This window comes from Zingiber officinale, chromosome 3A, assembly GCF_018446385.1.
Source record: "Zingiber officinale cultivar Zhangliang chromosome 3A, Zo_v1.1, whole genome shotgun sequence".
In the NCBI taxonomy this organism is placed as follows: Eukaryota; Viridiplantae; Streptophyta; class Magnoliopsida; order Zingiberales; family Zingiberaceae; genus Zingiber; species Zingiber officinale.
Genome location: NC_055990.1, coordinates 19,848,733 through 19,875,660, shown reverse-complemented (window position 1 = coordinate 19,875,660; position 26,928 = coordinate 19,848,733). Strand labels below are relative to the sequence as shown.

Here is a 26,928-nt window from a genome sequence, read left to right as displayed (position 1 = left end):
TCGCCTTGCGCAGCCTAGACCTGCGGCTCCGCACAAGGCCGGCCGTCCGTTTTTCCCTAGTCTTTTTCTTTTTTCCTCTTTCTCTTGTTCTTTTCTCTTTTTTTTTCCTATCTTTCTCTTATACTTCCTACGGATTTTTTTCCCACGTACGGTCAATTTGTTTCCATCTTTTGGAGTAAACAAAGCCGTAGAAGAGCAGGACAATTCTGTATTAAATTATATTATCCATTAACGAAAAATGTGTATGGATTCTTTACAGACAAAATCCATTATTTTTTTCATATTCTTGTTTTGGAGTTTCAGAATCTATCGATTGGATATTCTAACGTTACAAATGCTGAAATGCTTCTTTGTTTATGTAAAATTAAACATTGTTAGTATTTGACCATAGTCCCCAAACGAAGCATTAATTTAAAACATTTATTTTATTTTTTAATATTATTTGAGTTTGATGGGTAAGTGATGTGTGATAGAATACATTTATCACATCATTATTTGTTAAATGAGGTTAAAAAACCTTAGAAGGGTGTTTTAATTAAACTTATCAATTTGTATATATTTTTATATCGCTCTCCTTCACATTTTTCATCCAAGTAAATACACAGCTTCTCTACTCCACAAAATTTACCACTGTACAGAATATAGCAAGTTTGGGATCCAACAGAACTACATTCAGACAAGAAATCAAACTGTTTTAACCCATAAGCAACGTATCAATCTGTAGCCTCTTCCACTCTTATAAGATTCAGAACATATCATCTTTTAAAAATTCCCAGCCGTCAGTGTCGGTGGCAGATGCGCTGTGAATGTCGCGGCCGAGGAAATTGCTTTGAAGGGGATGTTTAGTCACCAGTTTGGCTTGCTCGGTGCTTGAAGGTGTCACGACGATGTTGTTGTGAATCGAAAGGTTCTCTGTGCTACCTTCTAGCTCAAGTGGCACGCCCAACGACGAGTGTTTGCTCCTGCTGTGTGATGAGCCTGAAGAAGCAGACAAGCTGGAAGGTATCCCTCGCAGAGATCGACCTAAAGGTAAACCAGTATCGAGTCTTTCTTTCAGCAGCATAACGTCTTCACAGATGATAGCAATTTCACCTCTGAAACAGAAGATCAATACTTTACTATCGAAACTACATGGTCATGGGACTACGAAATATAAAACTACTCCAAACTCAATGACAATTCGTTTTGGGATGGAATGAGGTATGCCCCAATTCCACATCAAACTTTTGTCAAATAATAATTTGTAATGATACCAAAATGCTTGCATGTTCAAGTGCACTTAAAAATAAAATGCGAGAAACCAAACTTACTGGAGTATATCGACCATGCAGCCACGATCCATCAAAAATTCCCTAAACTGTAGCAAAAAAGTTGAAAAGAAATGAAGTGAAATCCAGCTTTGTTAATTTCCCAGAGCAGTATACGATCTTGCAATTTATTTTTATGCTTGGAAAATAGATTACCTTGGAGTTCTTTTCCACTTCTTCTTGCAGCTTTTTCGACTCTTCCACTATAGAAGCCATGATGACTTCCTGTTCGCTAAGAACCCTCTGAGCTGCAGCTTCCTTCTCAAGCTTCTCTTGTTCAGATGCTGCGATTTCCTCATTCAAAGCAGTTATGCGTGCCGTGAGGGTTTGATGAATCTGAAAAACAATTAGATTTCATACATTCAGTTTTAGTTCTATAAGAAAAGTAGTTGCATCCTGCAAGATATATAAATTTCATTCTAAATTCAAATATAGCTCATTATTTTATTACATGGAAATAGTTAAACAGAGTATATCTCAATTTAAAATGGCGGTTAAGTTGAACAAACATAGAATGATTAATGTGTTCTATAATTATAGAATACTATAATTTCCTAAGCAACATTGGTGTGCATCAGCACAACTTTAATAAAAAAGAAAGCATAGGTGTGCATTGGCATAACTGCAATTAATAAAAACAAAATAACTAAAAAAATAAAGCATGTATCAGAGATTGCACTAAGAGTTAGTTTACAAGGATGGAATGGAAAATATGATGGGAATGAGGGTAAGGAACACAAAAGATGCACATGAATGATGGAGCTCTTCATTTGCAATTTTATAACCCTTTCTCTCCCAATCCTAGTCCTTCCATATAGGGTAGAAAAATTCATAACAATAAGATATTTTTATTTTTATTTTTGAAGAAGGATAATGTATGGACACTACATTTAGTTACCATATAGGATATAACAATTCATATCAATAAGATAGCAAAAATTAAATTATGAAGAATCCAGTAACAACAAAAGCAAGGGAACACTATCCCTATTGTAAAACAAGATAGCATGTACTAAAGGCCATCATTTGCTATAGTCAAAAGCCTATTTGGTTCATTTAAACCAAACAAAATTAACTTAAGCTCTAAATTAACATATTCACTAGCTTATTACTTGTAAGTGTTAAACATTTATTTTTCAGGTGACAAATATTTTAGATAACAAAAGAAATATATTTTTAAAAAATATTTTAATACTATCTGCATATATAATCTGCATAAGTATTTTTTAAAACTTTGCTAGTAACATTTTTAAAAATATATTAACCTATGTATTATTGTTATATTTTCCTTTTCATATCTATAATCAATTGAGCATATTACTTGTAAGTGTTAACACTTATTTTTCAAGTGACAAATATTTTTGATAACAAAAACAATGTATTTGTTGAATATTTTAATACTATCTGCATATATAGTCTGCATAAGTATTTTTTTTCTTCAAAACTTTGCTGGTAATATTTTTAAAAATAGATTGATCTATGCATTCGTGTTATATTTTCCTTTTCATATCTACAATCAATTAAGAAATATAATGAAGGGGGAAAATGCATAAGTTTTCATTGTAAACCAAAACAAAAACATAATACCGACATTGGAACAGAGATTTTAGTAAGACAAAAAAGTATAGAGCCTTGTTTGAGCATAGCATTCTATCTTCTTTTAATTTTTTTGCAACTACAAGCTACAAACAGCGGATCATCTTGCATGAGGAGCAATGAGCTTATGTTAAACAAGAAAAATAGAAGATTGGCAAGTAAAATATTAGGAAAGACACTGTAAATATAAAATGCCATAGATATGTACAAGAACATTGAATCTTGGAATGACATAATTTTCCATTAAAGGTGCCATAACACTGGAAAAGTTTAATCACCATAGAAAAGGGATGCACAACTAAATAGATTTAAGTGTTGTTCAAGGATTCAAGTAGCTTAACAAACATATAAACACTTCAAAGAAAAGTGTCAGCAATTAACCTCCTCAATCACTGAAAGAGATTTATTCCTTTCATTTGACAAACTGAGTAGTCTGGACTGGAGTTCTTGGGCTTCAGTAGCTAATATAGCTTTCTCACCATAAATAATTCCGCCAAGCTACAAAATAAAGCACATCTAAGTAAACAACCACTAGAAATAAATAACCTGAGCACATTATCAGATTTTGCCAACAACCTTGTCATTTTCTTCCTTTGCATGTACTACACTTATCTTAAGTTCCTCAGTCTTCGAAAAAATATCTTCGCCAGCATTAGAGGCTGCCTCTTTAGCATGCTTGCTCCTCTCCTCAAGAAGTTCCACATCTCTCATCAAATTACCAGTTAATTCCACAGAAGATAACAGACTATCCTGCAACAACTTTAAAGTATTAAAGCAATTCGAACAGGATGTATATTCGGACAATACCTCTACTATTGCTAACCTACAATAGAAAAGTAAAAGTTTACAAGAAATAATAGCAACATAAAAGCTGATAATTCAATGCAGAAAAACAGAATATGGTGGCTAAGCAACAGGATCAAAAGTTGACAGGATGACTTCAAATAAGAGGCCCCATATTAGAGAAACAAAAAATGTAAAACCTTCTATCACGATGAGGACAATTATTTCTTTACAAAAGGTTAATAATACCAAGGTAACAAACATTCTTCTGACTCCAATACATTAAAGAAAATTAACTAAAACTACCCAACTAGAACTTATCTAGTCTAGGCACTAGAGTTCATACAACCTCTTGTAGAGAACATTTTCTCAGTGGTCAGCAGCAACAGTGAGTAAACAGAAGAATATAAAGAAATAAGATTTTTACCTTTTTGTCTTTAGCATCAGAAATCAAACCCGCAAGCAATTCAATATCAACAAAATGACCTGATTGTGTAAGCAGTGTTGGTGGATTGTCATTAGTAGGTAGCAACCCATTCTCAGAAGATATAAATTCAGTGGCACCCTTATCAGAAAACTTAGAGAGTGGCTTTTCAACTGCACTTGTGACAGTGGCAAACTCACTGACAGCACGACCCTCAGAATCCTCTATTTCATAAGCTTTAATACATGGACCTGAGGTATCGTAATCTAAAACAGAATCATATGTTACCAATTCAGAGAAGTTCAGAGTATTCAGAGGCCGAACTGGAAATCCAGATTGTTCCATGGAACCATCTAAAACGTAGCTCCCACCACTCATAATTTGCTCCTTGGCTATGGAATTCAAATCAATATCCAGTGATTCCAATTGCGGATGTTGATCAATAGAATTCAAATTGATATCCAATTTTTTCAATTGTACATGTTCATATCTAAATGATATAGCGATTTTATCACATAATGCTTGAGAATTTTCATGCATATCATCAGATGCAGTATGTGATTTTTCAATTGATGGTTGTATGACATGTTGCCCTGAAGGACATTCATCTTCCTGTGCAAGATTGGAACTACCAATGGGAACAATATCGTCCTGGCTTATATCATTAAGAGCATCCACAAACTGTTCAAACAATGGATTTGAAGGAAGAACTCCGCCATGGTTTAGATCAAGTTCATTCTCTTTAACATTTCCTTCAGAGCTGGAATTTGTATTTACTTCCTCTAAAGCATTAATATCAGATATTGGATACTCCAGTTCCCTCGAGTAATTTGCAAGGCTAACCTGTGAATCTCTAGCACCTGTTTCCACAACGCATGATGACCCAGTATTAACAGAGCTTGAACCACAACTCGAAACTGTATTTTCCCAAACAACTGGATCTTTGTCTGACAGATGATTTGTAGTTTCTTTCTCTTCTTGATGTTCACAAAACATAGGCTGCTTATGTTTTTCAGCTGCAGAATCAAACAATAGTATAACTGACTAGATAAAAACAGCAAAATAGTTTGGAAACTAGTATTATATCCAACAAAAGATTTTTTTTTCCTCAACACAATTTTTGCAGGACAGACAATAAAATGGTAGGAAAGTAAAAAGACAGATAAAACTAGCATCATAACACAATTTAAATTATGCTAGTAATTAGGTCTATACCTAGAAAAGAATCAGAACTAATAGCAGAAAGTTTATAAATATCAACCAGAGAACAAAAGAAACACTACTTGAAGTTGAGGCATGAGCCACTTCATTTGCATCTGGTGGAGTGGATGATGCTTCGTGAAAAGAGACAATAGATGGTAGAATTTCTACAAGAATAGATTCAGCTGCAGCATCAACATCACTAGGATGCTCAATAGCAACAGCTTTCAATATTCGCAAATCAACCTGTAAGGATATGAACAAATCATAGATAATGTTATGCAACACTAGCATCACCAGCTAACATTTAATACTAGAGTTCAAAATATGAATTGCTTTAAGTTTTTGAAGAATAAAGGCAATACATAAAATTAAAATACAATCATGTTCTAAAATAATCTAATCAATTCCAAAGTAAACCCATTTCCAACTTCAAATGTATTTGATCAGTACCAATAGAAAATTGTCTCCCTCATTAAGTGTCTTCATAGTATATTAATTTAGCTGTTAACTTAATGATGAAATCAAAAAATTGAATCATGATAAGACCAATAGGGCACAATAAATACAAGCACATCGGGCTTAATGGACCACCTGAAACAACTGAAAAATTCAACTACAGGACACAGTCTCTAAAATACATAAGCAAATCACTTGCATGCTATAATCAACCTATGAACATTATCAATCACCCTAACCAACCGAACTTAAATTATTCAGTAAACTTACTGCTTAGATGGGAGAAGTTAGTCATTTAGTTCCAAGCTCCCCCATTGGCCCAAAATGCTTACACATGAATTAGTAGTAGCATTATTATCCCAAACAATTACACTCTCCATAAATTAAGGCTTGATGTCCTCATCAATACTCAAAGTCTAACTCATAGCTTAGAATCACCAACGATGGCCCACATTTGAAACTTGATGGGGGCTCCACCATCACATCAGAAACTCTTTTTAAAATTTCACCATGCCTAAAATTAGAAATGCTCCAATACCATTTGTTATGACTTCCTTAGATAAAAGTAGTGACCCATTAACTTGTTAGATTCAACTACTAGATCAAAAGGCTTAAACCCAAGTTAATATTGGCACACCTATATTACCTTATAAAGCTTCTTTATTAGATCGCAACTCACCAAATGAAACCAAACTAGGTGTTATAAGAATCAAATTATGATGATCATTGATAAACTCAGATAACTTTTCTGGTGCTTTAAGAATTTTTAGATTCTCTTCAATTAAAACACTTTACACAATTAAAATGCATTTAGGTTATCCCAAATTTTCAAACTTCAACACAGTGTCAATCTCGTCAATACATATCTCTGCCTGTGCAACATGAATAACAATTCCATCTGAAAAACCTGCAGCTTTTTTTTCTTCTTTCACCGTATGATGGATGATTCAACAAATTTCATACAATGGTACAAATAATAAAGATAATACCTAAACTTTATATTCTCAAGAAAAATACAACCTATCTAAGTATGACAACAAAACATGCACATCGCATAGGGCTAGAGAACGCAAAGAGACAGGAAACCGTTGTCTGACCTGTGGAAAAATTTCTTGCAAAGATGCAAAAACCTCCTTGAAATCCATGTATCGCTCAATCGCAAACCGCCCTGCCAAAATAAAAATAAAAAAACCTAATAAATCGACAAATCGTAACACAAATCCGAGAACAAAGAGGTCAGGAAAAAAAACATCAAATCCGAAGAGGACTAGAGGAGGACAAACATCGGCACAATAACCAACCGATCAACCGATAAGGGTGTCAACCAGAAAACGAATCTATGGAGAAGGACAAAATTGAAGGAGGAGGAAGTGAGAAGAACGAACGGGATCGATCGGTATGATCGTCGGCGGTGAGCGAGGGAAGCCCTTCGAGTCGAACAAGGAAGAAATGAACCAGCACGACGGATGGGTCGATGATTAATGGACTCTTGAGCACTATGAAAAACGAGGAAATCGCGCCAGCGAAAACTCAACCCATTGTCGTACCTGTGTCGTCACTGGAGAAAATAGTCATATTTGAGATGGGCACCACGCGAGGGGACCGAAGTACGGATTTATGGACGAGAATAAATACGTAAAGTTTCGCGTCCCCTCCTTTCCGACCCAAACTTTCTTCAGGTCTCAGGTCCTGCGGGGCCGCCATTTTGCCATTTGTACGGCTTATATTTTATTCTACAGATTTTATTAAATTTATAATAATATTTGTTATTATTCTAGAATCGATCCGATTCGATAGTTCGCCGCACTCAGCAGCCGCCGCCCGTCGCCGTGTCAACCTCCGATTCGTCCGCCGCACCCATCTACACTGAGCCGGCTCCCACGGTCGTGGCGCTCACTTTGCGTTCTCCCGTACGCCTCTCATGGCGTCACGACGCTGACCTTTGCTTCTCCTTCCGCCCTTCATGGTTCCATCTACATACAACATATCCTAAGCTAAACCAGATTCTTCTCATCCTGCTCCTCCCCCTCCCGTTAATCTAATCTCCATCCGGAAGAGGAAGAGGCGGTCGCAGCACGATGACGTCCCGGCGCTTGATTTCCTTGTTCCTCCTGTTTGTTTTGGCCATGGCGCTTCATCGCCAGCAGCAGGTCAATCTCTCTGCTCTTGTTAGGGTTTAGTTGCGATTTGGGCGATGGAGGATTGATTTCATCTAATCGCCATCCCGATCGCAACCGACCGCTGCCGATTCGTGCTTCCTGGGCTCCGTCGATGAAGGATTTCTGTGGGCTTGGTTTTGGTTCCTTGAGACAATCTTGTTTTTCTCTCTTTTTGTTTTTACTTTACGACACAGTCTCTTTGCTAATCGTTTGAAAAAAAAAAAACTTTTTTTTTTTTTGCATATTTCCACTATAAACACTTCGAACTTTGGTTTCCCCACTCAATTTATTTGACTGCACACTTGCTGTAGTCAAACTTTGGTGATTGATGACCTTGCTGAGCTTCTGCTTTAAGAATCGGATCAGAAATTAGACTGTCACTTTCCTGAATGAGTATTCTTTTACAGGTGATGGCAGCTAAGCCGATGCCTCAGCTCAGGTCAGAGTCAAAGATCATTCAGGTGCCCATTCTCACTATTCGGCAATGGTTCTAAATAGAATTCTTTTAACAGGGGATGATTCTTCTATTTTTTTTATTCTCTCTTACAAGTATCAGATAGTGATATTCCTTGGTTGACACAGGATTCAATCATTGAAAAAATTAATGCTAACCCTGAAGCTGGATGGAAAGCTTCCATTAATCCTCGTCTCGAAAACTATACGGTGCGAGTCCAATTTTAATGAGTCAGATGGAACTCTGAGTCTCATAAATCTGTAGTTGCTTACTTTTCATGGTTCCTTTTGTATAGGTTGAGCAATTCAAGCATATTCTCGGGGTTAAGCCTATGCCTTCCAATGAGGTGATGGTTCTTCCTACAAAGACCTATCCAAAATCTTTAAACCTTCCCAAGGAATTTGATGCAAGAAAAGCTTGGCCCCAGTGTAGCACAATTGGAAAAATACTCGGTCAGCTGTCTTTTGTTCTTGTTGTTGTTGTTGTTGTTATTGTTGATTATAAGATTTTATTTATTGTTTTAAAAAAGTTGCACACTTCTGTTATGAGAAACTAACTGTCTTGAGCTGTTGCAACTATATGGATGGATTACTGATCAATTAACAGACCAGGTAAGTTGGCTCATTTAATCCCTCTATTGTTGACTTGAGACAAGTTAAAATATGTGAATTTCTTCACGGACAGGGCCACTGTGGTTCCTGCTGGGCTTTTGGTGCCGTAGAATCACTTTCTGATCGCTTCTGCATTCACTTTGGCATTGTAAGACCTACTCCTTTTCTTTTGAAATAAATAAATAAAACACAACCTTTTGGTGTAGTAGAAGCTGATATAAACAAGGCGTGCTTTTAATTTGCAGAATATTTCTCTTTCGGTTAATGACCTTCTGTCATGCTGTGGGTTTTTATGTGGATATGGCTGTGATGGAGGGTATACTCTACGCGCATGGAAATACTTTGTGCGCCATGGCGTGGTTACTGACAAGGTAACCACCTTTTTCTTACAACTCTTTAGAAATTTCTTTAGTATCTATGTTCCTCTTTGTCTGGTATGATTTTTCCTATGTATCCCTTGTTTTGAAGTTTTTGACAATCAAATTGAATACAACTGCCATATTCTTAAATGCTCGATGATGTGCTGAATACTTGAAACTATGTATGATTTTTCCTACGTTTCCTCTTTGTCTTGTCTAGCATTCATTTGTTCTGGTCTTGTCTCTATGATTTTTTCTATGCTTCTTTTTGAAGTTTTAGACAATCAAAACGAACAGAACTGCTATAGTCTTAAATGCTTAATGATGTGCCAAATACAATAATATTTCTGATATAAAGTAGAGAAATGGGAAATGGAAATGTGCAAATTCTGTGAAGTGAGAATAAACATTAATGGGAGCTTAAATAACAGGACTTCCATTTGTTAATGTCTCTACATCATGTGTATGTATTAAGGACTTCAAATGAAGGTCTGGTGAGAATAGTTTTAACTTTTGAGGATGAACAACTTGAATATGCTTTTGTTTAATTTGTCGATAAAATAAGTGAATTTGCCCATTTGAAGACAGCAATATCTTTACCCTTATGCTTTCAACTTTCTTATAGCATCAAAGGCTTTTCCACCCTAATTTTCTGCAAAATGAGAGTAGGAACTGTTTTATTATATGGCTCCTTTTCTCTGACAACCTTAATTATGCTTGATGTTGCAGTGTGACCCCTATTTCGATGACATTGGATGTGCTCATCCGGGATGTGAACCTCTATATCCAACTCCCAAATGTCAAAGAAAGTGTAAAGTTGATGACCTCATCTGGCGGGAAAATAAGCGTTTTGGAGTCGATGCATATAGAGTAAACTCGAATCCAGAGGATATCATGGCCGAGATCTACACAAATGGACCTGTGGAAGTTGATTTCACAGTTTATGAGGTATGCCATTCTCATAGCCTCTCCCTTCTGGGTTGGTGCCACTTGATCATTTCTACAATGTTTCGATTACCTTACAATCTTCCCGATCATTTCTACAATGTTTCGATAACCTTACAATCTTCCCGGTGCTTAGGATTTTGCTCACTACCAGTCAGGAGTCTACAAGCACCTCACAGGTTACTCGATGGGTGGTCATGCCGTGAAGCTGATTGGATGGGGAACCAGCGAGGAGGGTGAAGACTACTGGGTCCGATTATAAACCATCCACTTCCTGAAACTTTACTGTTTTATTTAAACATTTCTGATTTGAGCTGTTTCTTATTTTCCTCAACGTGCAGCTTATTGCAAACTCATGGAACACAGAATGGGGCGAGGTATGTGCAAAATTAGACGGATGAAACTACCACTCGGTTTCGATTCTTACTCTCGACTAACTTACTCATTGTTTGGTTTACACAGGATGGTTACTTCAAGATTACAAGGGGAAGGAACGAGTGCGGTATCGAGGCAAATGTTGTTGCGGGGATGCAGAAGAACTTGTTCACGCAAATGATTTGATGATTCAGAAGGTGATGCCAGCTCTTAATTCCTCACTTCCCCCTCTACCAAAATGGCCGTATGTGTACAAATATATTCTCGTGATGTTAAACCTTAAATCTAGCAGGACACATTGTTGCTCAAATCTGTCATTTGTATTATTGACATATTTATCACATCAACATAAGAAGGTGATTCCCTAATGGATACATTTCGAGACCTCTGTAGTTTGATTTTGCCTAAGTTTCAGAATCAACAAAGAAAAGACAACATCAGCGATGAACACAATTGCCTACGTCGTCAACTGCAGGAACCTTCGCAGGATAGCTCGTTAAATCAGTAGTCACCAGTACTGAAAGCTCATATGGTTTAGTGGAAGAATCAGCACCATTCTTTAAGAGAAGATTTGATTGCTTCGGAGTCCACTTGGTCAGGGCATGTGCTCGATTTCACAGGGCTACTTAAACTCGAAGTGGACACGCAGGATAACCGAACCTCATATAGTTTTCCTGCACATATCTGTTTGTTCTTTCTCACAGCGTCCATCTCCTGGTCGGTAGGCACAACGGTTCTCGACCGATACTTTGTGGCGCCTTCCTGCCATCGTTATGATTGTAGAGTGTATAATCATGATATGTTGGGGGGAACTATGTCGAGACGACAATGCTCCCCAAAGATTACATAGTAATATGATACTGGAGCATTTAGCAATTGTTTTAAACAAAGCGAAAGGGATTACCTGTTGGACTGTGTCGTGGTAGAAAATATTAAACTCCAGTAAATGGAAAATACTTGCCCTTAAATCGCTTGAAGAATCAATATTGGCACCTCGACACATAGAAATGGCAAACAGCTGCTGCGAGCATCTCGACACATAATGAAGTTTTGAAAATTAGCAGCTTCTTCAGCATCTTTTATGAGATTAGACTTGGCCGCGAGAAAAACTAGAACACCCTGCACGCGCACAAAAGAAAAGTAGAAGACCAAAATGGTCAAGTTCGTGGTGTTAAAGATTTTTCAGTATCCAAACATGTGACAAACTCAAAATAATCAATTAAGAAAAGTTGTGAAGAAAGTACCTGCCAGTAAGTGAGAAAAACGACGGACTGGACTATGATGAACTTTGGTTAAAAGGCCGGAGCAAATCTTTACATGCGACGTAAACCAAAGCGAGAGCATATAATGCCATAGAACATGATATCGTGTAGATAATTGTGATGTAAAGATAGGCTTGGTCCACACTGAAATTTCCATCTTCATATTTCTCATTTGCAAAGAGTATGAAGGTGATATTGACTAAAATACGGTTCAGTATCACAAATTGCAAAACACCTTGCATGCACCTTCTTATAAAACGTCTGTTGAACGAGAATGTTAAAAATTAAATAACAAGATATGTGACTAAAATTGCATCAAGTTTCATGCTGCTAAGTCACAAAATATAGATACAAGAAGGTATAAAAAAAAATTGACACAGCACGCACCCATCAAGTGGAATAGCAGGAAAACAGCATGTCATTAGGTACCATGAAGGCTTCAGCGATTGTCCATTAAACTCAAAACCACTGCAACTCTACCGCCAACCCATGCCAAGCAAAGTAAAAGGAAGTTGGAAATAGCCCATGATTCATAGCTGAAACAATAATTAGTTAGTGTTACATCAATTATCGTCAAACTTGGAAGTAAAAATATAGGTTTTCAAGTCCCTCAGTCAACCAAAACAGCAGATGTGTGTGTGTGTGTCTTTTACAGTTGAAAAAAAAAACCCAGCAAGTAAAAAGAAACCGAGTTAAATTTTTAATATCCTGTACCTGAGATTGTTCAACTCGGCAAATTCAAAAAATATACAAGGATAAGATAGTAACAATCTTGGCACATCGAGAGAAAGGCATAGAACAGCAAATTAAAGTACATATTACTTAAAATTTTCAAATCTGCTATTCGTGAATCACATTCAAAACACCAAGAAAAGTATAATGTATTAGGGAAATTTGCATTAATCTACCAGCAAATTCCCAGGCAAAATTTTTGACTGATAATCAGATGTTCCAGCCATAAAAAACAATTTCAAATACATAAAATGATATTGCTATAGTCTTCTATCAGAATTACACTGAACTTGGTCTTATTATAAATTACAATTAGTCCACGCAATATATCCACTATGCACATAGCTTAATCCTTGATGCAAAATGTATTAGTTCAAATCTATGCATAACTAATCTTTTCTAAGAGTATAGAATTACCAGATCATGTCTCCCTACACAATCTTGTCTTTGAAGTTTAAAGATATATAATAAACCGGCATCAAGTACCTCAAAATAGCCATTACTTTTCAAAAGAAATAAATAAAGATGTGAAATTACACTTGGGTTGATTAGTCACATAGTGTGTATTTCTATGTTAAATTTATTTGGTTTAACAAGAATTTGCAGTGAATATCATGAATTAATCATAAATATTTAGAAAATAAATGGTACGGCGGCATTAAAAGACATGCATTCTCAAATTATTAGAAACAAGTTACTTAGCACGACGGTCACGATATGCATACTTACATTTCTCTCATAGTACTAAAACATATGGTGCGTTCAGTACCGATGAGGGACCAGAATGACATCAGTGCATAAACCTGAGAAAACATGTTAAAACTGATCAGGCAAAATATGTTTAATCTAATTGTGATATAAAGAAACCACATATCAGAATCATCTATTTGGCATGGAAAAACAAATAGGACGTGCACATAAACACATATATGTGTATAGTATTAAGAAGACAATCAAAACATATCTTTTATAAAAGAGAACTGGCTTGGATTCCAGGCATCAGTAAAACTGGATTAAAAGAGAGAGAAAAATGAAATAGAAATCAGAAAGCTACATGAAAGGTTCGTTATCTTATCTAAGGAACATACAACTCAATTTTCAATTATTTTAAGAACCATGTGAATATAAATCTGTAGATAAGGAACTAGTATCTTCTAAACAAGCGAGAATAAAGAATCAGTCCAGAAAAGGCCGAAGCAATTTCTAGACATACTTTTCTTTCCTTTTTTACAACAGACAAGGCATCCACAACATTATTATTGAATTAAAACATGTTCTGGTTCAAGCATCAGTCATGCTTGCTCCCAAACTTTACAAAATATTGCAGTAATGTTTATATATTTAACAATTTATCCAAACAATGAATCATCACATGTTGATGTTTTTGACTGAGATTAAATCATGAAATGCAATGTAAAACTCTGCTATGATTGGTTGGGGCATACAACTTGCTATAGTTGTTGTATACAGCTTGATCTAGCATGGAATACATCGAGTTATCCACATGATAATTACTTAGAATTGCCCAGTGTTCCATTTGTTCAACACAATGTTGATTCAAAGTCAACGTGGTCTTCAAGCTTTGTCAAGATTTGGCTACGTTAAACCTTGCCTACATAATTTCAGCAAATTATATATCTACTCTGGAAGGTGCATTAACAAGCCTCTGTACGATGCAGCCTTATACAGATAGGTAAATTATAGTCTACCAGATTATGGAATAAACCTTAGATATCAATAGAAGAGAATAACTAATAAGTCACCTGCTTGGATACTGAAAAGAAACTGTGAGTCCAATGACCATATAGTTCAGGAAATATATGGAACGGAGTATGGAAGTCCAATCAAAATACTATTTATAGATTTGAGATTCCAAGCATTAAAAAAATACTAATATACAAATCAGAGCTCCATCCATATGGAATTATGACTTGCATCTGTGTAGGAAATTCTAAGATCCACCCATTTTTTTCATGTTTCTGGAAAGAAAATATGAAATTAACATAACTTCAAGGCCTAAATAAGATTTCATCCTCAGCATATAGATCTTCCCCTGTATGGCCTCTCCATCATAAATTCTCACCCAAAATAGAGTTCAGGGTTTAGTAGAAAAATTTAAGAAACTAGTTGTGGGTTTTGTAGGAAAAAGGATAATCGCTAAATACTGCAAGAACAATTTACACATGGTATGATCTACATAGTTGAATCATGATGGTCACAATACCTGCTAATTGGAACATAGTCAGTTTCTAAAACCGCATACTAGCCAAAATGCGTTTAGACCGAATAAATGAAGGTATACAAGTTGTAATGTGATTGTTACTAGTGGAATTGCATGACACTCATATTAACCAATTTGTAAACAATTGGTATCAAAGACAAATAAGCAAACACAAACAACAACAGATGCAGTAGGAAGCAGACCAGAAAATCGACATACCGGAACCATAAAGATGATGCGAATTATGTAGCGCTGAAAAGTCGGCTCCATATAATTCAATAGGTGCCTGTATATATGAAGCATAGAATATGCTATAGCTCCCACCGTACATGAGAATGTGACGATGAGAAAAAGTATAGGCTCCATGGAACTTTGAAGGAAACTTTGAAGAACCAATCGAACTGCAGCTTGAACGCACAAATAGAGATTATAATCCAAAATAAGTGAGGAAAAAGAACATTCAAAAAATTTCAAAAATCGGAGTCTCAAGTAAATCGAGCAGTTCCTGTAGTTTCCATGGAATGCGCGAGCCCCACAACAACCCGATTCAAGGAAAGGGAGGAGGATAGGTGAGGAAGGATGGAAGCTGGAGATTAATGCTTTGTTTACTTGGAGGTGCGGATTGAAATAGGAAAGGAATCAAGAAAAAAAAAGGATCCCTAAGAAACAAGAAAGAAATCCTTTCTGTGTTGTGCTTATTTACTTTAATTGAGGAAGGTGAGTGAGATCAATCCATTAAATTGTTTACTTAGAATAAAGGAAAGAAAATTAAATGGTTTATCATCCAAAACACCCTATTTTTAATTTTTTTTTCATTTCTAGATCAAGAATCTAGCAATCTTTATTGAATTAAAAAAACAAAATTATTTATATATTTTTCAATATCCAATGTCTTTATTTTATTTTTAAAAACAGTTTTAATATATTTATTCGTCAAAAAATTTCTTAATTTATCACTAAATTGGAGAGTCATCAAAATAAACTGTTCAAAATAATTTGTGGCTTTCATTTGGATATTATTTAAATATTTTTCACATCACGGGGATCATTTCAAGCGGCAATGTTTGTTATTTATTACTTATGCTTCGCTGCAAGTTGCTAAACAACTTTTGCACAAGAATTGGAACCTACATAAACATCCAATAGTTAGTTGACACTGAAGTCACATTCATTTTGTTATCCGTGGTGATTGATTCATAGTTCTGATGATAGAATCTGTGTTAATTCCTTTGTTTGCAAGTCGCAACAGACAATTTTCAATCCTGTCGGTTCTCCATCCAACTGTTGGTAAACATTTCATGTTCCAAACAAGTAAATGAAAACCAGGAAATAGATTCAACAAGGCAGAAAATTTTAACTTTACAAAGTCTAACGCAATCAACCAAACATGCAAAAATAAAACAACAGATTTTAAAAAAATGACGACTTTAAAAATCAGGAACTCCAGAATGTGGAGAAAAAAAAGAAGTTAGCACTTACCCGACCGTGGAGCTCTGTCGGACCACGTTGTTGTCGGCTTTCCGGAAGATGCTGAGGATTATGCTAGATGGCTGGAGCTGCTGTGGCTGGACGTTACTCGACGTTTGGGTGACTGCGACTGCTCGACCGAGGAACGCCGGTCTAAGTTGCCGCAGAAGATGTTGAGGACGGTTGGAGCGGCGACGTGCAACAATCGCGGTAGAAGAAGTCGCCGGGAAAAGAGCAATGAGGCAAAAGAGAACAAGAGAACGATTATAGTTCTAGCGACGACGTGCCGGAGCGGTGGAAGAGAGCGAAAGAGGACAAATAAAACCTAGATTATTACGGTGGAGGGTAGATAAAATATTCAAAGTAAATTTAAAATAAATGAATTTTTATTCATGAACATTAAAAAATTTTATTTATTAATTTAATAAAAATATTTAAATTTATATATTTATTTAACTTTACATATATAAACGAATATAAATAAATTGTTTATCAAATCTAACATCAAATTTATATAAATATTTGTTTCTAACTTATCAAATAGCACATTTTGGTTGTGTGTGTATTCATCGTTGGGATAGATCATATTAGTTAGTATAAGAGCAGTTAGGAGGAATTTATATATAAAATTAGAGGATGGCAAAGAAATTAAAAATGTATTTCGTATTTTAATTATTTTGAATCTTTGGTTAGGAATTAGGATGTGCTATATTTTAGAAAATAATATGCACAAAAATAAGTATCAATAAATAAATTTACTCAATTTTTCCTCCTTTCCTTGTCCTATTTTAAGATCGTGTTCAATTTTAAGACCAAGGGCAGTAGATCTAGTTGAATTAGTAAATATATTAAATAGAAAATAATTAATTTTCAATGACTTTATAAAGATAAATAAATCAATAATAATAATCTTACATTAGATCTATAGCTCATAAGATTTACTGATCCAATTCAACCGATCTGCCTTCCCTTTTGGCTCCACAGATTGAACTAGTCAACTAGCTCAAACAGTCTACTCTGCCAATTTGAATGCTAACTCATGACACCGGTTTACTCTAACCAGCCAACTTCTCATGCATAGAACATTTTAAATTTTATACAAATTGATATTTGAATTCAATATTTGTGTTTCTTCAAATATAAATTCATTAGAATAAAATAAGAGAACAAAATAGCAATTCCTATGACCTAAACACACCGTTAACAAGAAGTTGAAACAAAATGCCCAAATGTCTTCTAAATAAATAAAAAAGCTCGTTCATATTCAGACATACATAGTGATGATAGCTGTTTTCTGCAAATTTATAAGTGTTTGCAAACAAGGAAGCTAAAAGGATGGTAAGGATGTCCGCGGCAAAAGAAGAGTTCCAAGGATAGAGTTTCATTCTTGATGTGCAAATGAACCATAAACAAAATTGTTCTTCCAAATTGTAAGGCTAGATAAATGCAGATCAAGTTGTTTCACCTAGATGAATTTAGGGATGCCTGCTGTCGCCCGTCAGGAATTGCCAATAGCACAATGCGTTTGGAAGGACGCAAGAACGGGACATCGCACCTGTAGTAGCCTTTCCTTTCAAGCTGGATTATCTCACCTCGCTTCAGGTTACGCATGTTAGCATCTCCGAGAGCCAGGGTTTCATGCTTTGTGCAGGGATTTAAATTGTCGAGAAAGTCTTCCCCTTCTTCAAGCTGTAGGCAACCACATCGTTTTTCAGTTTTTAAAATTGGCGAGTGATCATATAATGCAGACATTTGAGTAATAAAAAGTTTTCCTTCAATAGGAGAAATAACAATGAAAAGATGGCAGACTATTTTACAAGGAAATACAAGCCAAATTTATGTTAAAAAAAATCTATTATGCTTTTGATATATTGCCATTAGAAATTTTATGTAGCTACTAACTATGCATCCATTCTGTCAGATTGTATTTTTAAAATTGCCATGTGTATGAAAGCAAAAGATTTATCATGATTTAGCATTTATAATGGCAGCGACCCAAGATTTCTGCTTCTATGCTAAAACTGGAGTGACATATGATTGATTACGAGTTTTATCATAAAACCAATTAGTTTAGCAACCTGAGAAGAACAGTAAATCCCAGTTTACAATCTACTGATCGTGTTCAAAGAGAATACCACAGAACAATAATACACAATCGAGCATGATAATAACTCTGGGATAAAAACTACATTGTGACACCAAACAGAATTTCAGTGGGTGGAACATGACAGAACATTCTTTAGCAAGAGTCCTATACATGGATACTTGATTCATAATAGTAATGGAAGACTTCGCAGATGCAAAGTAATGCTGCCTAAGAAACAAAATAATTCAGCATACTCATCCTATTTATATTACCATACAAATGAAACTAATATAATAGAACATCAACTTCTAAATTGAAAGGTTACCTTTTTCTTTTTTATCAGGTAGTCGAATTCAAGAAGAGAAAGGTGAACCAATTCTTCAGTATCAGGAAGCCAAGTTAGCTTCAACTTTGTTGTTTTCACTGAGCCTTCTGGGTGGAGAACGCCAACCAAATGGGTTATATTTCCATCTTCCTTCTTGATTTCTTTTACAATTGCATTTCCCCAATCCATTAATGTGACCTCCTCACCCTCTGTGATTGATGATGCATCAGCATAGTCTAACCATATTCTGTTTGTATAGGTTGTAGCCTTCTGGCCTGCAGGCTCATATTTCTTATGTCTAGGTATAATCCTAACAAAAGGTTTCTCTGGTCCATTTTCAAGGATCAATATTACACTCTTCTCTTCAATGACAGCAGTGTGTCTTGGGCAAACAGGATCGATTATCTTCTTATTGATGGTCCACAACTTATCCCATTCCATCAAGTTGAGATTCTTAGAGGCACCCTGCATTGACACGAAAATTATAATTTATAAGCATCGACTATTAACATGAAATATGTCATAATGTTACCTGTTGAAGAATGAACTGTATGAGCGCCTCGATCTTTAGGCCTCTACGCACAATCCCTTGGACAGTCGGGAAGCGTGGATCATCCCACCCATCTACTTTCCCATTTTGAACAAACCAAAGAAGCTTTCTCTTGCTAAGAAGTGTATAAACCATGTTCAATCGGCTAAATTCATATATTTGGACATCTCGCAGACCCATGTCCTGAAGAATGCGGTGATACTGTGCATTGCGATCATGATACTCACTTGCTCGAAGAGCATGTGTAATACCCTCAACAGAATCAACAAATGGGCAAGCAAAGTCATAAGTTGGATACACCTTATATTTAGATCCAATACGGTGGTGAGAATCCAAATTGCAGCGATAATAAACAGGATCTCGAAGGGACTTGTTAGGGTCTTGCATATCCAGCCTACCCCTTACACAGCATTGTAAACCTCTCTCTGAACCTGCAATCATCTCCTTCCACATTGCCATATTCTCCTCTACAGTGTTGTTCCTGCACGTTGAATCAATCCCATCCATCCTCTCCTTTTGCATTTGTTCCCTGGGTGTGTCATCCGCATAAGCTTTTCCCTCAAGGATCAGTTTCTCAGCCATTTTCATCAAATCATCAAAGTAATCTGATGTGTAAGTAACCTTTTCATACTTGATATCCAATGTTTCAATATCCTTCAAAAGATTATCCACAAATTCACTGCTTTCTTTTGATGGATTAGTGTCATCAAAGCGGATTAGTAGCCGCCCTTGATACCTCTCGGCAAAGTATTTGTTCAGCAAAGCAGCCTTTGAATGTCCAATATGAAGATACCCACTAGGCTCAGGAGCAAATCGCAAGCATACTTCTCCTACTTTAGCACCAGGAAGATCTATTTCAAAGCCAGTTGTATTTTCCTTCTGCAGAACCCCTGCACTTGAGTCTTTTGAATTGCCACTACCCACAATTTCCTTAGCTGCAGGAACCTTTCCTAATCCCCTCTTGCCGACATATGCAGCAGTGACTTCATTTAGAGCATCTCCATATTCAGCTAATATTGAATTAAACCAGCGAACCAAGTTCTGGTGCTTTTTTGATTTTCTAAGGCTTTCCCACCTTTGACCAGTGCCTACAGACACAAGATGCTTATAGTCAAAAATTGTACATTGACAAATAGAACAGGTTCCAGGAATTACTATACCTGCAAGCGCAGACCATATTGCAATGTCAGCAATGGACACATTAAAACCAACCAGCAAGGTCCTCAAAATAAGATGTCCATCAACATGTGCACAGGCATTCTCAAATTCCGAACCAGACAGAAAGACTGAGGAAAACTCAAGCCATTTATCAATCTGTAAGAAACGGGAGACAAATCACAATATATCTCTATGATTCAAGAAATGAGCAACAATAAACATCCACAGAGTTAGGATAGCATACCTGCTCAGCTTCCAATCTGTCCGGGCCATAAAAGCTAGGAAGAGTTGCAATACTACCAATGTGCCGGAGCAGAGTGTTAGCACCTTGTAAAACCTCCCTGAATTACCACACAAAGCATCAAGGCTTGGGTACAAAAGACGCTTCAGAGGGAGGAAACAGATATTGATTTAGGTCAATACCACTTAATCAAACTTAAATTGAACGTTGACTCCGTATGAAGCCATGTAAAGAGCTAACAAGGTGTCTTTAGTGATAGTTATTTAGCAGGCAAGACATTTACCAGGCTAGGGTTCAGTTAGGACTAGTAAAACAAAGGAGTCGATAACATTCATAGGTGATCAGAGGCTGGAGAGAAAAAACATTAAAAACTCGCCAAGAAAAATAACCTAATCTTTCAGTGATTGTCAAGAGAATGCTACTATATACAAACACATGTGCACTGGCCGGTCAACTAATTAAGGTTTAACAGAACCGCAATAAAGAGTTTGAACATCGGCTGGGAAAGCAATATTTATTCGTAGACAAATGAGATCCTTCTTCCAAACAAAGAGGGAAATATCACAATTAGCCGCATTTGAGCCTCTGGAATTATGTAATTTGCAGCCGAAGTAGAGCCTCCGCACCTTAGAGACCATAAAAAAGAGTCTGAGGGAGTAAGCTCCTTACCCAGAAGCAAGGCGAAGGATAGGATCGGATCCGGAAGGGAGGGAAGCATCAGTTGAGAGCGCGATTCCAGCGATCTTAGCAGCAGCGATCACCGACAGCGGCGGGTTGTCCGCAGGGAAAGAGACGCTCAGCTCCATAGCGCGGCAAGCCCTGCGCACTGGGAATCTTCTTTCAGAAACTGTGCAGGCAACAGAACAATCTAGGGTTGGTAGCGGGACACTAACGCGAAGCACCAACAAGCATAACTTTTACAGAGTAAATCACAGCAATATCCATTGTCCTCAGATACAATTCCGAGGAACCTCTTTTAGATCTAAAATTACGCGTATATCCTCGTCGGCGATACAACCCTAGTGGCAAGTGTAGGGTGAAGGGCATTACCAGATCGAAATTCCGATGCGGCTCGACCGGATACTGGAGAAAGCGTTCAGAACAGCAGCGGAGAAGTCCGATGTCGACGATGTGTACCGGAACGGTAAGATCGGTGGGCGATATGGACGAAGGCGAAAGGAGGAGCAGACGCCGGAGAGAAATGAGATTAGACGGCGCGAAGAAGGCGACTCGGGCACGGTTCAGCGAGTGTGAATCGTGAGGAGGGCAAATGAGTCTTTCCGAAGTCTCTCGACCTTTTACAACCCAATCCGACCAAAAAAATAATTAAAAACTCCAAATTATAAACTCCATTTTCGATTAAAATTAGCAAAACGTGAAATCGCCATCCTAACGACTCCCTAGTCCCGACCTCACAAAATTCTAGAGGAAGTAAATCACAATTAATGCTAGGCAGGATAGGTGACTGGGGGTCGAAGGAATTTTTGGCTCAGCAGACTAAGATTTTATCCCTGAGTACAACGACTTTTGACCCATGATTTCATTGGCAAGCTGCAGGCACCTAACCAGTTGATCCAGCCCGTGGGGGCCATTTCCGATCAAAATTGATTCACCTTCTAGTAGCTTTGATCCCTGAGGCATGATGTCGCTATAAGATATTCAGATTGTCATCCAGATATTTACGGTTCGATCCCTAACTACGGCGTATTTACAAGAATTTTCCTCCAAATGGGGAGCGCAATTAAAGCAATTAAAGTATATTGAATGTTTGGATTGGCTACCGTGCACACTTCTCGATTTATCCTAATGATTGATAGAAAACTTCTGTGGGATCAGATCGATCATCCCAAAAATAATCAATGAGGCTAATTAAGATTTACCAAATTAACTAATATTATCTTGACCAGAGCAACTCCACCTGTCTCAAATAAGCCTAGGCAAGTCTACTTTGGAATTATTTTGACCTACATTTAATCAAAGTAGAATCATCTTAAAATTGCTTTATATAAAATAGCGTGCAAAGGTAAAGAGCTTTATCTTAACCAAGCTTCGGTGAGCTTTTACAATATATACCATATAGCAGCTACATATTATATGCTAATTCCTAAATATTATAAAAGTTAGTCATACCATAACGTTTAAAAGGTACTCGATGCTTTTACAATAATATTGAATCCATCGGTATTTAATCAAGGATGGATGCTTATTTGATTTTGTTTCTTTTTTATTTTTTTTTGGAAAAAAAGGTTTTAATATGATATTTGTCGTGATTTGGGATGTCCTTTAATTTTTGTCAATTTACAAGTAATATTGGAGCTGAAGTCGTCAACTTATGTAATCGACTAAATAACAAGAATATTTAGTTTATTTTATATCCGTTGAAAATTAACTATAACTACAGTAATTTTGCTTTATATAAAATAACTCAAAGGCTATATTATTTCCTACAAAGCAAATGAAACCCAATGGAGTTATTTTTAGCTTTCTTTGATTTTGCAGGCAGATGCACTTTTTTTAAAAAAAAACAAAGGCATTTTTGTTTGTGTTTTTAGTATGATTAGCTACCAGCAAAATTCACAGTTCTTTACTTCAAATATTTCACAATATTATTCTCTGTTTTCACCCTTTTTAAATGTCAAAAAAGATAGATTAGATTTGATAAAAAGAATTTAATAGCTTTATTTATTTATTTATTTTTAATAATCTTAATATTCAGCTCTCCGAATCTATTAATCTTATAACTCATTCAGTCCTATGAAAATTTTTGATCAATTATCAGAGATCCATTTTATCGTTACATTAGAAAAAAATCTCTATAATACATCATGGGATTCAACCTTTAAATATTTGATTAATTACTTAAAAGATCTAACCACTACATCATGAGATTAATAACTTTATTTAAGTGCATAAGTGCTAGAGGTTGGATCAATAATTATGGTTAAACTAGAACAAGAAATTTTTTTTTCTTATAACAAGATTCCAATCCAAATCAAACATTTTTTTCTTCTTCTTCCTACTGAAACAAACTAAAATCACAGTAAAATAAAAATAAAAAAAATAAATCCTCATGCCTGTTCTGTGTTCATCCTCCCAAGTTCTTCATCAGGCACTTAACGACTGCAGTATATCCGGCTCCTGCCTTATGTGCACAAATTCACATGCCCTATCAATTTTCGTTCTCGATTCTTCAAATTTATCTTCAGTCGTCTTGTTGACTCGAAGCCAAGCATCTAATGGTGCCATTCAGGTACTCTGACCACTTGAGATCCTCTGGCTCACCTTCAATGTGGATTTCAGCTCCTTTGTTCGGTAGCAGCAGCAGCTGGTCTGGCCATGGAAGCACGCCGCCGCCCATCTCCATTAGAGGAGTACTGTTGAAGCTCTGCAACTCCATTGCACTGCTCATGCTATTCCCAGTACTGCTCCCACTGCTATTGCTTGGGTTCATGATTCCACCTCCAGCTCCTCCCTCTAGACACTGCAATGACTGAAAGCAAGCTTCATCTCGAGGCAAATTCACAACCGCCGAAGCGATCAAGTTGTTGTTGTTGTTGTTGTAGTTCATTAGCTCGAACCAGAGCGGCGGCTGCTGGCCGAGGGGATGATTGCTGAACCCTTGTTCTGTGGCAGTGACTTTGTTATCCTGTTTTAGCGGTTTGTGGGTGTCGGGGTCAATCCCGTTCTGCTTCATCTTCTTCTTGATGTTGGAGTTCCAGTAGTTCTTGATCTCGTTGTCCGTCCTGCCGGGCAATCTAGACGCAATTTGAGACCATCTGAAAACACAAATTACTTCAAATTATATATCGAGAATTAATCTTCTGCGCAAACAATACAAGAATAAATAAATAAATAAAGGGAACAGACAGAGTTCGTCGTCCAACCTGTTGCCCAGCATGCCATGGAGCTCGACGATGAGCCGCTCCTCTTCCTCCGAGAACATGCCTCTCTTGAGGTCGGGCCTCAAGTAGTTTATCCACCTTAACCTGCAGCTCTTCCCGCACCTCTGCAGACCTGAAAATTTGTCGACTTAATTTCAGTCTGAATTCATCACCGAAACCGAACAGAACCGAAAGGGGATGCGGGTACTACCTGCCACCTTGGGGACGGAGCTCCAACAGCCATGGCCAAACTTGGTGATGTGGTCGAGGAGCTTCTCGTCCTCCTCGGGAGACCACAACCCCCTCCTCAACTTCTGCTTGTGGCAGCAAGAGTGCCTGCCCATGAAGAGCTGATTGACGACAATTCAGCAATGTGGCCGGCAATTTAGAAGAAATTTCAATGAGAGAAGATGCCACGGACCGAGCTCTCCAAGCTAAAGGCGGAGAGAAAGATAGAACAGAGAGAGAGAGAGAGAGAGAGAGAGAGAGGAAAGAGATAGGAATGTGGGGGCCTTTTAACTTGGGGCTGAGTGCAACATCAAAGCTGATAGAATGATAGAGTTATTGTTGAGGTGGCCCGACGATGGGGCAGGGAGGAGAAAAAAAAAATTAATCAGTTGGATTAATGTTGAGGGAGAGTTTGATTTCATGAAAGTTTTTTTATCAGTTATCAGATAAATCAGTAAATATTTATGATAAATAAGAAAAAATTTCTATAGATAGAATCAATTGTAGGACAAAGAGAAGAAAGACTACTTAATAATCAAATTGATTAAATGGAAATTAAATAATTTTTTTACATGGAATTTTATTATGATAAAAACATCTGCTATTGGACAGTCAAAAATTAGGATTTATAAAAAAAAAAAATACCATATAGAAACACGATGATTGTTTAGATATAACAGTCTAGAGATGAAAATTTTCCCCGCGGGTTTGGGGCCCCACGGGAAAATCCGAAATGGGGATGGGGATCCCCGATTTTTCGGGGATGGGGCGGGTTTGGGGCGGGTATGAGAATACTATCCCCATCCCCGAACTCGTCCCAAATATTATTATTATTAATAAATAATAATATAATTTTTTTAAAAAATATTAATAATAGTGTTAATATTAATCTATTGACTTCAAATAGGCAACAAGATCTGTGAGGTCTGTATGTACTTCATGAATTACCTGAGTTATTATTCAGAATCATGTCTTCTGTATTTCCCTGTTTGCCATCCTTGCAGGAAATTTGAATATAAGATTGCTATTACCACTTTGCATTCTCAAGCATTATACTTCTAGTGATGATTGTTGCTGCCGATAGATCATGGAGATGGGGCGGAGATAGGGAATCCCCGAACCCGTGGGTTCGGGTTCGGGGAATCCCCGAACCCGAAAAAATGAAAACGGGGCGGGGATGGGAATGGCAAACCCGCCCCGCCCCGCCCCATTGCCATCCCTATAACAGTCAAATAATATTATTCGATTTAATAAATCAAAATTATATATGTAGATTTTTTTAAAATGAATAAATTGAATCCATTTAATCGATTTTTTTTTAAATTTTAAAATTGAGACTAAATTGAAATAATGAAGATTTAAAAATAAATAAATTTTTGAATAAAAAAATTCGACTGAATCGATGCAACAATTCGACATGTGCTCGACTGCTCGTAAATGTGAATTGGAAAACAAGCAATGGATATTATTTCTTGTTTTCTGACAAGAAAATAACTCCAATGTGTTTCCAAAGTTGATGCTCTTTTCCCATGAGGTATCAATGAGAAACTCATGTGTCTATAGTTCATTCACACAGAAACTCTCGAGTCTACGTGGCAAAATGTGATTTATTCATCCCTAACATCTTCGTCAATCTGACTTTAGGTCAACATGAAAAGGATAAATCATAAATAACTACTAGCCATTAGTGTAAGTTATCAAGACATAAGGGAGGTCATACTCGAACGTGCTGAATTTTGATCCTAAAACCTCATGAGACAATATTTCATGTTTTAACCATCACACCACCTTGAGAGGACTGAAACTCTCAATTCTATGACATAATAGAAGGACATTAAATTATTAATTATTCGGGCATACGAGGTTTAATCTCCAACTATGATATATTTTATAGGAATGTTTTCTTTAAATGGGGTGTATAATCATGAAATGTTGAATTTCTAGATCGTTTGTGATGAGTGCTTCTGAATTTATCCTGACAGTCAATAAAATTTTTTCATAGAGTAAAACTGATCGTCCCAAATTTAATGTTAAATGGACTCATCATTTTTTTTCATTCACATATAAATATGAATAGATCAATTTAAATTTATAAAAAAAAATTA

General features: G+C 36.5%; 4 protein-coding genes and 1 pseudogene across 4 annotated transcripts; 1 reads left to right on the top strand and 4 right to left on the bottom strand.

Moving 5' to 3' along the window:
* Positions 1-554: 554 nt before the first annotated feature.
* LOC122051272 lies at positions 555-7,297 on the bottom strand. Its single transcript, XM_042612302.1, has 9 exons — positions 7,155-7,297; positions 6,867-6,937; positions 5,394-5,556; positions 4,114-5,126; positions 3,480-3,653; positions 3,285-3,401; positions 1,464-1,643; positions 1,311-1,357; positions 555-1,094 (listed from the first exon to the last, which is right to left on the bottom strand). The coding sequence occupies exons 2-9, from the start codon at positions 6,912-6,914 to the stop codon at positions 746-748; spliced, it is 2,091 nt and encodes a 696-aa protein (XP_042468236.1). The 5' UTR covers positions 6,915-6,937; positions 7,155-7,297; the 3' UTR covers positions 555-745.
* Positions 7,298-7,556: 259 nt separating this feature from the next.
* Positions 7,557-11,040, top strand: LOC122051273 (cathepsin B-like protease 3). Its single transcript, XM_042612303.1, has 11 exons — positions 7,557-7,919; positions 8,336-8,389; positions 8,511-8,591; positions 8,678-8,834; positions 8,989-8,993; positions 9,067-9,141; positions 9,239-9,364; positions 10,082-10,300; positions 10,434-10,547; positions 10,639-10,674; positions 10,760-11,040. The coding sequence occupies exons 1-11, from the start codon at positions 7,848-7,850 to the stop codon at positions 10,856-10,858; spliced, it is 1,038 nt and encodes a 345-aa protein (XP_042468237.1). The 5' UTR covers positions 7,557-7,847; the 3' UTR covers positions 10,859-11,040.
* A 63-nt stretch (positions 11,041-11,103) lies between these two features.
* LOC122051274 lies at positions 11,104-16,693 on the bottom strand (annotated as a pseudogene).
* Positions 16,694-17,565: 872 nt separating this feature from the next.
* On the bottom strand, positions 17,566-21,995 carry LOC122051270 (glutamate--tRNA ligase, cytoplasmic-like). The gene is made up of 7 exons (XM_042612301.1): positions 21,765-21,995; positions 21,384-21,561; positions 20,718-20,814; positions 20,476-20,629; positions 19,298-20,403; positions 18,766-19,230; positions 17,566-18,043 (listed from the first exon to the last, which is right to left on the bottom strand). Exons 2-7 carry the CDS (start codon positions 21,518-21,520, stop codon positions 17,816-17,818), a joined length of 2,187 nt encoding a protein of 728 aa, XP_042468235.1. The 5' UTR covers positions 21,521-21,561; positions 21,765-21,995; the 3' UTR covers positions 17,566-17,815.
* Positions 21,996-23,610: 1,615 nt separating this feature from the next.
* Positions 23,611-25,089, bottom strand: LOC122051269 (transcription factor MYB61-like). Its single transcript, XM_042612300.1, has 3 exons — positions 24,807-25,089; positions 24,599-24,728; positions 23,611-24,490 (listed from the first exon to the last, which is right to left on the bottom strand). Exons 1-3 carry the CDS (start codon positions 24,937-24,939, stop codon positions 23,917-23,919), a joined length of 837 nt encoding a protein of 278 aa, XP_042468234.1. The 5' UTR covers positions 24,940-25,089; the 3' UTR covers positions 23,611-23,916.
* Positions 25,090-26,928: the final 1,839 nt, after the last annotated feature.